Raw genomic sequence first — 10,914 nt, 5'->3', positions numbered from 1 at the left:
GTACATTTCTAGTAAATGCTCGAATTGCAGCTATTTCTCAATCTGCAGATATTTCAGATATCATGTTTGTTTAATACCCCAGTTTCATGTAATTCTCTGTTTGTAGATTCTGCTCCTTCTCTGAATGTCCACGTTTCTCCATTCCCACCAACCTCGTTATCTCTATTAATTTCTACTGCCCTACCTGCATCAATATTTCTAACAATCTCCTCATTTCCAGCAATTCCTCATCCACCTGAACATAAAACTCCTCAAGTTCAGCATTTGATTGTAATTTTGCTTCTCTGCACCTATCTTCCAGCAATGTGTTCGACGCTTCCATTGCAATGAAATTCGTTGAATCAATGAACTTCTCTTTCACCGACGATGCAGGTGTCTCAATTTCAATCAATTTCTCCATTTCCAATAATTTCTAATGTCGCCCTGCATTATTATCTCCAAGTCTAACAATCTACACATCTCTTAATGTTTCTTCTACAACACAGACTTCAATTTCTCCATTTCTCTCTTTTTCAACCAATCTGATTCACTGTATGCAGCAGACACTCAGTTTCTTGCAATTACTCAACATCTGAACATTTACAGCTCCTCTGCATTCACCAAACGTTTGGTTTCTCTGTATCCATTCGATGAAACAAACGTGGCTCCCTTGTTCCTGGCAAAATATCAATTTCCAGCAATTGCTCAAATCCTAGCACTTACTCTATCTGCTAAAGTTACTCATTTGCATTTTTGGATAATCTCCCATTTGAATGTAATTCTTTGCTTGTAGCTTCTGCTCCTTCTACGAATGTACAAATTATTCAATTTCCATCAGTTTCTCTATTGGTACTACTTTCAAATGTCCATCTGCTTAAATCACTATATTTGTAACTTTAGTCACAATTGCAACGACTTGCCATTCAACTCAACCTTTCATTCCTCAAATTCTCTCTTTATAAGCAAATGTAGTCCACTGCATCTGTCAAATTTTCAATTTTCATCATTTTGTCATTTTCATCACATTTGCAGCTTCTCTGCATTCAAGGCAACTTCAGTTTCTCCAAAGCTTTCAAAATCTGAAAAGCGAGCTCTCTGAAATTTCACTTTCAATCAATTGATCAACTTCATGCATTTTCTCTATCTGCAGATGTTTCTCATACCCCATGTTTGCAAAATCTCGCATTTTCAAGAATGCTGCTAATATCATCTGCTCGTTCAGTGACTTTACAAATTTCGCTGTTCATCAACTTCTGCATCACCAATTAATTCTACCGTCAAGCTTTGTTAATATCTTTATTCCTAACAATGTAAATATATCCGAGTTCTCGTTGTTCACCTCGGCCATCAATTTCTCAGTTTCTGTATTTTCAGCTAATCTTTTTCTCTATATCCGGCAAGTACTCAGTTTCTTACAATGAATCAAATTCTGCAAATGTCCAGCTTCTCTGCGTTGACTAAACCTTCAATAACTCCATATCCTTCAAATTAGCAAACCTGGTTCTCTGTATCTAGCAAATAGTACATTTCTAGTAAATGCTCGAATTGCAGCTATTTCTCAATCTGCAGATATTTCTCATTACCCATGTTTGTTTAATACCCCAGTTTCATGTAATTCTCTGTTTGTAGATTCTGCTCCTTCTCTGAATGTCCACGTTTCTCCATTCCCACCAACCTCGTTATCTCTATTAATTTCTACTGCCCTACCTGCATCAATATTTCTAACAATCTCCTCATTTCCAGCAATTCCTCATCCACCTGAACATAAAACTCCTCAAGTTCAGCATTTGATTGTAATTTGCTTCTCTGCACCTATCAAATTATCAGTTTCCAGCAATGTGTTCGACGCTTCCATTGTAATGAAATTCGTTGAATCAATGAACTTCTCTTTCACCGACTATGCAGGTGTCTCAATTTCAATCAATTTCTCCATTTCCAATAATTTCTAATGTCGCCCTGCATTAATATCTCAAGTTCTAACAATCTACACATCTCTTAATGTTTCTTCTACAACACAGACTTCAATTTCTCCATTTCTCTCTTTTTCAACCAATCTGATTCACTGTATGCAGCAGACACTCAGTTTCTTGCAATTACTCAACATCTGAACATTTACAGCTCCTCTGCATTCACCAAACGTTTGGTTTCTCTGTATCCATTCGATTAAACAAACGTGGCTCCCTTGTTCCTGGCAAAATATCAATTTCCAGCAATTGCTCAAATCCTAGCACTTACTCTATCTGCTAAAGTTACTCATTTACCATATTTGGATAATCTCCCATTTGAATGAAATTCTTTGCTTGTAGCTTCTGCTCCTTCTACGAATCTACAAATTATTCAATTTCCATCAGTTTCTCTATTGGTACTACTTTCAAATGTCCATCTGCTTAAATCACTATATTTGTAACTTTAGTCACAATTGCAACGACTTGCCATTCAACTCAAGCTTTCATTCCTCAAATTCTCTCTGTATAAGCAAATGTAGTCCACTGCATCTGTCAAATTTTCAATTTTCATCATTTTGTCATTTTCATCACATTTGCAGCTTCTCTGCATGCAAGGCAACTTCAGTTTCTGTAAAGCGTTCAAAATCTGAAAAGCGAGCTTTCTGTTCCTCGCGAAATGTCAATTTCAATCAATTGATCAACTTCATGCATTTTCTCTATCTGCAGATATTTCTCATTCCCATGTTTGCAAAATCTCGCATTTTCAAGAATGCTGCTAATATCATCTGCTCGTTCAGTGACTTTACACATTTCGCTGTTCATCAACTTCTGCATCTCCAATTAATTCTACCGTCAAGCTTTGTTAATATCTTTATCCTAACCATGTAAATATTTCCGAGTTCTCGTTGTTCACCTCGGCCATCAATTTCTCAGTTTCTGTATTTTCAGCTAATCTTTTTCTCTATATCCGGCAAGTACTCAGTTTCTTACAATGAATCAAATTCTGCAAATCTCCAGCTTCTCTGCGTTGACTAAACCTTCAATTTCTCCATATCCTTCAAATCAGCAAACCTGGTTCTCTGTATCTAGCAAAAATTAAATTTCTAGCAAATGCTCGAATTGCAGCTATTTCTCAATCTGCAGATATTTCTCATTACCCATGTTTGTTTAATACCCCAGTTTCATGTAATTCTCTGTTTGTAGATTCTGCTCCTTCTCTGAATGTCCACGTTTCTCCATTCCCACCAACCTCGTTATCTCTATTAATTTCTACTGCCCTACCTGCATCAATATTTCTAACAATCTCCTCATTTCCAGCAATTCCTCATCCACCTGAACATAAAACTCCTCAAGTTCAGCATTTGATTGTAATTTTGCTTCTCTGCACCTATCATTCAGTTCCAGCAATGTGTTCGACGCTTCCATTGTAATGAAATTCGTTGAATCAATGAACTTCTCTTTCACCGACGATGCAGGTGTCTCAATTTCAATCAATTTCTCCATTTCCAATAATTTCTAATGTCGCCCTGCATTATATCTCCAATTCTAACAATCTACACATCTCTTAATGTTTCTTCTACAACACAGACTTCAATTTCTCCATTTCTCTCTTTTTCAACCAATCTGATTCACTGTATGCAGCAGACACTCAGTTTCTTGCAATTACTCAACATCTGAACATTTACAGCTCCTCTGCATTCACCAAACGTTTGGTTTCTCTGTATCCATTCGATGAAACAAACGTGGCTCCCTTGTTCCTGGCAAAATATCAATTTCCAGCAATTGCTCAAATCCTAGCACTTACTCTATCTGCTAAAGTTACTCATTTCCATATTTGGAAAATTTCCCATTTCCATGAAATTCTTTGCTTGTAGCTTCTGCTCCTTCTACGAATCTACAAATTATTCAATTTCCATCAGTTTCTCTATTGGTACTACTTTCAAATGTCCATCTGCTTAAATCACTATATTTGTAACTTCAGTCACAATTGCAACGACTTGCCATTCAACTCAAGCTTTCATTCCTCAAATTCTCTCTTTATAAGCAAATGTAGTCCACTGCATCTGTCAAATTTTCAATTTTCATCATTTTGTCATTTTCATCACATTTGCAGCTTCTCTGCATGCAAGCAACTTCAGTTTCTCTAAAGCTTTCAAAATCTGAAAAGCGAGCTCTCTGAAATTTCACTTTCAATCAATTGATCAACTTCATGAATTTGCTCTATCTGCAGATGTTTCTCATACCCCATGTTTGCAAAATCTCGCATTTACAAGAATGCTGCTAATATCATCTGCTCGTTCAGTGACTTTACACATTTCGCTGTTCATCAACTTCTGCATCACCAATTAATTCTACCGTCAAGCTTTGTTAATATCTTTATTCCTAACCATGTAAATATATCCGAGTTCTCGTTGTTCACCTCGGCCATCAATTTCTCAGTTTCTGTATTTTCAGCTAATCTTTTTCTCTATATCCGGCAAGTACTCAGTTTCTTACAATGAATCAAATTCTGCGAATGTCCAGCTTCTCTGCGTTGACTAAACCTTCAATAACTCCATATCCTTCAAATTAGCAAACCTGGTTCTCTGTATCTAGCAAAGAGTACATTTCTAGTAAATGCTCGAATTGCAGCTATTTCTCAATCTGCAGATATTTCTCATTACCCATGTTTGTTTAATACCCCAGTTTCATGTAATTCTCTGTTTGTAGATTCTGCTCCTTCTCTGAATGTCCACGTTTCTCCATTCCCACCAACCTCGCTATCTCTATTAATTTCTACTGCCGTACCTGCATCAATATTTCTAACAATCTCCTCATTTCCAGCAATTCCTCATCCACCTGAACATAAAACTCCTCAAGTTCAGCATTTGTCAGTAATTCTGCTTCTCTGCACCTATCAAATTATCAGTTTCCAGCAATGTGTTTTACGCTTCCATTGTAATGAAATTCGTTGAATCAATGACCTGCTCTTTCACCGACTATGCAGGTGTCTCAATTTCAATCAATTTCTCCATTTCCAATCATTTCTAATGTCGCCCTGCTTAATATCTCAAGTTCTAACAATCTACACATCTCTTAATGTTTCTTCTAAAACACAGACTTCAATTTCTCCATTTCTCTCTTTTTCAACCAATCTGATTCACTGTATGCAGCAGACACTCAGTTTCTTGCAATTAATCAACATCTGAACATTTACAGCTTCTCTGCATTCAACAAACGTTTAGTTTCTCTGTATCCATTCGATGAAACAAACGTGGCTCCCTTGTTCCTGGCAAAATATCAATTTCCAGCAATTGCTCAAATCCTAGCACTTACTCTATCTGCTAAAGTTACTCATTTGGATTTTTGGATAATCTCCCATTTGAATGTAATTCTTTGCTTGTAGCTTCTGCTCCTTCTACGAATCTACAAATTATTCAATTTCCATCAGTTTCTCTATTGTACTACTTTCAAATGTCCATCTGCTTAAATCACTATATTTGTAACTTCAGTCACAATTGCAACGACTTGCCATTCAACTCAAGCTTTCATTCCTCAAATTCTCTCTTTATAAGCAAATGTAGTCCACTGCATCTGTCAAATTTTCAATCTTCATCATTTTGTCATTTTCATCACATTTGCAGCTTCTCTGCATGCAAGCAACTTCAGTTTCTCTAAAGCTTTCAAAATCTGAAAAGCGAGCTCTCTGAAATTTCACTTTCAATCAATTGATCAACTTCATGAATTTTCTCTATCTGCAGATGTTTCTCATACCCCATGTTTGCAAAATCTCGCATTTACAAGAATGCTGCTAATATCATCTGCTCGTTCAGTGACTTTACACATTTCGCTGTTCATCAACTTCTGCATCACCAATTAATTCTACCGTCAAGCTTTGTTAATATCTTTATTCCTAACCATGTAAATATATCCGAGTTCTCGTTGTTCACCTCGGCCATCAATTTCTCAGTTTCTGTATTTTCAGCTAATCTTTTTCTCTATATCCGGCAAGTACTCAGTTTCTTACAATGAATCAAATTCTGCGAATGTCCAGCTTCTCTGCGTTGACTAAACCTTCAATAACTCCATATCCTTCAAATTAGCAAACCTGGTTCTCTGTATCTAGCAAAGAGTACATTTCTAGTAAATGCTCGAATTGCAGCTATTTCTCAATCTGCAGATATTTCTCATTATCCATGTTTGTTTAATACCCCAGTTTCATGTAATTCTCTGTTTGTAGATTCTGCTCCTTCTCTGAATGTCCACGTTTCTCCATTCCCACCAACCTCGTTATCTCTATTAATTTCTACTGCCCTACCTGCATCAATATTTCTAACAATCTCCTCATTTCCAGCAATTCCTCATCCACCTGAACATAAAACTCCTCAAGTTCAGCATTTGATTGTAATTTTGCTTCTCTGCACCTATCAAATTATCAGTTTCCAGCAATGTGTTCGACGCTTCCATTGTAATGAAATTCGTTGAATCAATGAACTTCTCTTTCACCGACTATGCAGGTGTCTCAATTTCAATCAATTTCTCCATTTCCAATAATTTCTAATGTCGCCCTGCATTAATATCTCCAATTCTAACAATCTACACATCTCTTAATGTTTCTTCTACAACACAGACTTCAATTTCTCCATTTCTCTCTTTTTCAACCAATCTGATTCACTGTATGCAGCAGACACTCAGTTTCTTGCAATTACTCAACATCTGAACATTTACAGCTCCTCTGCATTCACCAAACGTTTGGTTTCTCTGTATCCATTCGATGAAACAAACGTGGCTCCCTTGTTCCTGGCAAAATATCAATTTCCAGCAATTGCTCAAATCCTAGCACTTACTCTATCTGCTAAAGTTACTCATTTGGATTTTTGGATAATCTCCCATTTGAATGTAATTCTTTGCTTGTAGCTTCTGCTCCTTCTACGAATCTACAAATTATTCAATTTCCATCAGTTTCTCTATTGGTACTACTTTCAAATGTCCATCTGCTTAAATCACTATATTTGTAACTTCAGTCACAATTGCAACGACTTGCCATTCAACTCAAGCTTTCATTCCTCAAATTCTCTCTTTATAAGCAAATGTAGTCCACTGCATCTGTCAAATTTTCAATTTCATCATTTTGTCATTTTCATCACATTTGCAGCTTCTCTGCATGCAAGCAACTTCAGTTTCTCTAAAGCTTTCAAAATCTGAAAAGCGAGCTCTCTGAAATTTCACTTTCAATCAATTGATCAATTTCATGAATTTTCTCTATCTGCAGATGTTTCTCATACCCCATGTTTGCAAAATCTCGCATTTACAAGAATGCTGCTAATATCATCTGCTCGTTCAGTGACTTTACACATTTCGCTGTTCATCAACTTCTGCATCACCAATTAATTCTACCGTCAAGCTTTGTTAATATCTTTATTCCTAACCATGTAAATATATCCGAGTTCTCGTTGTTCACCTCGGCCATCAATTTCTCCGTTTCTGTATTTTCAGCTAATCTTTTTCTCTATATCCGGCAAGTACTCAGTTTCTTACAATGAATCAAATTCTGCGAATGTCCAGCTTCTCTGCGTTGACTAAACCTTCAATAACTCCATATCCTTCAAATTAGCAAACCTGGTTCTCTGTATCTAGCAAATAGTACATTTCTAGTAAATGCTCGAATTGCAGCTATTTCTCAATCTGCAGATATTTCTCATTACCCATGTTTGTTTAATACCCCAGTTTCATGTAATTCTCTGTTTGTAGATTCTGCTCCTTCTCCGTTTCTCCATTCCCACCAACCTCGTTATCTCTATTAATTTCTACTGCCCTACCTGCATCAATATTTCTAACAATCTCCTCATTTCCAGCAATTCCTCATCCACCTGAACATAAAACTCCTCAAGTTCAGCATTTGATTGTAATTTTGCTTCTCTGCACCTATCAAATATCAGTTTCCAGCAATGTGTTCGACGCTTCCATTGTAATGAAATTCGTTGAATCAATGAACTTCTCTTTCACCGACTATGCAGGTGTCTCAATTTCAATCAATTTCTCCATTTCCAATCATTTCTAATGTCGCCCTGCATTAATATCTCCAATTCTAACAATCTACACATCTCTTAATGTTTCTTCTACAACACAGACTTCAATTTCTCCATTTCTCTCTTTTTCAACCAATCTGATTCACTGTATGCAGCAGACACTCAGTTTCTTGCAATTACTCAACATCTGAACATTTACAGCTCCTCTGCATTCACCAAACGTTTGGTTTCTCTGTATCCATTCGATGAAACAAACGTGGCTCCCTTGTTCCTGGCAAAATATCAATTTCCAGCAATTGCTCAAATCCTAGCACTTACTCTATCTGCTAAAGTTACTCATTTACCATATTTGGATAATCTCCCATTTGAATGAAATTCTTTGCTTGTAGCTTCTGCTCCTTCTACGAATCTACAAATTATTCAATTTCCATCACTTTCTCTATTGGTACTACTTTCAAATGTCCATCTGCTTAAATCACTATATTTGTAACTTCAGTCACAATTGCAACGACTTGCCATCCAACTCAAGCTTTCATTCCTCAAATTCTCTCTTTATAAGCAAATGTAGTCCACTGCATCTGTCAAATTTTCAATTTTCATCATTTTGTCATTTTCATCGCATTTGCAGCTTCTCTGCATTCAAGGCAACTTCAGTTTCTCCAAAGCTTTCAAAATCTGAAAAGCGAGCTCTCTGAAATTTCAATTTCAATCAATTGATCAACTTCATGCAGTTGCTCTATCTGCAGATGTTTCTCATACCCCATATTTGCAAAATCTCGCATTTTCAAGAATGCTGCTAATATCATCTGCTCGTTCAGTGACTTTACAAATTTCGCTGTTCATCAATTTCTGCATCACCAATTAATTCTACCGTCAACCTTTGTTAATATCATTATTTCTAACAATGTAAATATTTCCGAGTTCTCGTTGTTCACCTCGGCCATCAATTTCTCCAGTTTCTGCATTTTCAGCAAATCTTTTTCTCTATATCCGGCAAGTACTCAGTTTCTTACAATGAATCAAATTCTGCAAATGTCCAGCTTCTCTGCGTTGACTAAACCTTCAATTTCTCCATATCCTTCAAATCAGCAAACCTGGTTCTCTGTATCTAGCAAAGAGTACATTTCTAGTAAATGCTCGAATTGCAGCTATTTCTCAATCTGCAGATATTTCTCATTACCCATGTTTGTTTAATACCCCAGTTTCATGTAATTCTCTGTTTGTAGATTCTGCTCCTTCTCTGAATGTCCACGTTTCTCCATTCCCACCAACCTCGCTATCTCTATTAATTTCTACTGCCGTACCTGCATCAATATTTCTAACAATCTCCTCATTTCCAGCAATTCCTCATCCACCTGAACATAAAACTCCTCAAGTTCAGCATTTGTCAGTAATTCTGCTTCTCTGCACCTATCAAATTGTCAGTTTCCAGCAATGTGTTCAACGCTTCCACTGTAATGAAATTCGTTGAATCAATGAACTGCTCTTTCACCGACTATGCAGGTGTCTCAATTTCAATCAATTTCTCCATTTCCAATCATTTCTAATGTCGCCCTGCATTAACAACACAAGTTCTAACAATCTACAAATCTCTTAATGTTTCTTCTACAACACAGACTTCAATTTCTCCATTTCTCTCTTTTTCAACCAATCTGATTCACTGTATGCAGCAGACACTCAGTTTCTTGCAATTACTCAACATCTGAACATTTACAGCTCCTCTGCATTCACCAAACGTTTGGTTTCTCTGTATCCATTCGATGAAACAAACGTGGCTCCCTTGTTCCTGGCAAAATATCAATTTCCAGCAATTGCTCAAATCCTAGCACTTACTCTATCTGCTAAAGTTACTCATTTGGATTTTTGGATAATCTCCCATTTGAATGTAATTCTTTGCTTGTAGCTTCTGCTCCTTCTACGAATCTACAAATTATTCAATTTCCATCAGTTTCTCTATTGTACTACTTTCAAATGTCCATCTGCTTAAATCACTATATTTGTAACTTCAGTCACAATTGCAACGACTTGCCATTCAACTCAAGCTTTCATTCCTCAAATTCTCTCTTTATAAGCAAATGTAGTCCACTGCATCTGTCAAATTTTCAATCTTCATCATTTTGTCATTTTCATCACATTTGCAGCTTCTCTGCATGCAAGCAACTTCAGTTTCTCTAAAGCTTTCAAAATCTGAAAAGCGAGCTCTCTGAAATTTCACTTTCAATCAATTGATCAACTTTCATGAATTTTCTCTATCTGCAGATGTTTCTCATACCCCATGTTTGCAAAATCTCGCATTTACAAGAATGCTGCTAATATCATCTGATCGTTCAGTGACTTTACAAATTTCGCTGTTCATCAATTTCTGCATCTCCAATTAATTCTACCGTCAAGCTTTGTTAATATCTTTATTCCTAACAATGTAAATATATCCGAGTTCTCGTTGTTCACCTCGGCCATCAATTTCTCCGTTTCTGTATTTTCAGCTAATCTTTTTCTCTATATCCGGCAAGTACTCAGTTTCTTACAATGAATCAAATTCTGCGAATGTCCAGCTTCTCTGCGTTGACTAAACCTTCAATAACTCCATATCCTTCAAATTAGCAAACCTGGTTCTCTGTATCTAGCAAATAGTACATTTCTAGTAAATGCTCGAATTGCAGCTATTTCTCAATCTGCAGATATTTCAGATATCTGTTTGTTTAATACCCCAGTTTCATGTAATTCTCTGTTTGTAGATTCTGCTCCTTCTCTGAATGTCCACGTTTCTCCATTCCCACCAACCTCGTTATCTCTATTAATTTCTACTGCCCTACCTGCATCAATATTTCTAACAATCTCCTCATTTCCAGCAATTCCTCATCCACCTGAACATAAAACTCCTCAAGTTCAGCATTTGATTGTAATTTTGCTTCTCTGCACCTATCAAATTCAGTTCCAGCAATGTGTTCGACGCTTCCATTGTAATGAAATTCGTTGAATCA

At 36.5% G+C, this 10,914-nt stretch overlaps 1 protein-coding gene across 1 annotated transcript in view; it reads left to right on the top strand.

Annotated features, from left to right (window-relative positions):
- Positions 1-124, top strand: part of LOC121288418 (ephrin type-B receptor 2-like) — an 848,586-nt gene extending 848,462 nt beyond the window's left edge. The window contains exon 11 of the mRNA XM_041206952.1: positions 107-124. Within this exon, the coding sequence (XP_041062886.1) occupies positions 107-124 (18 nt within the window). The remainder of the gene's footprint in view (positions 1-106) is intronic.
- The last annotated feature ends 10,790 nt before the right edge of the window (positions 125-10,914 follow it).

The sequence above is a fragment of the Carcharodon carcharias genome, chromosome 15, assembly GCF_017639515.1.
Source record: "Carcharodon carcharias isolate sCarCar2 chromosome 15, sCarCar2.pri, whole genome shotgun sequence".
NCBI classification, from domain to species: domain Eukaryota; kingdom Metazoa; phylum Chordata; class Chondrichthyes; order Lamniformes; family Lamnidae; genus Carcharodon; species Carcharodon carcharias.
Note: the sequence above shows the minus strand (reverse complement) of the source record. Positions and strands in the feature narration are given on the sequence as shown.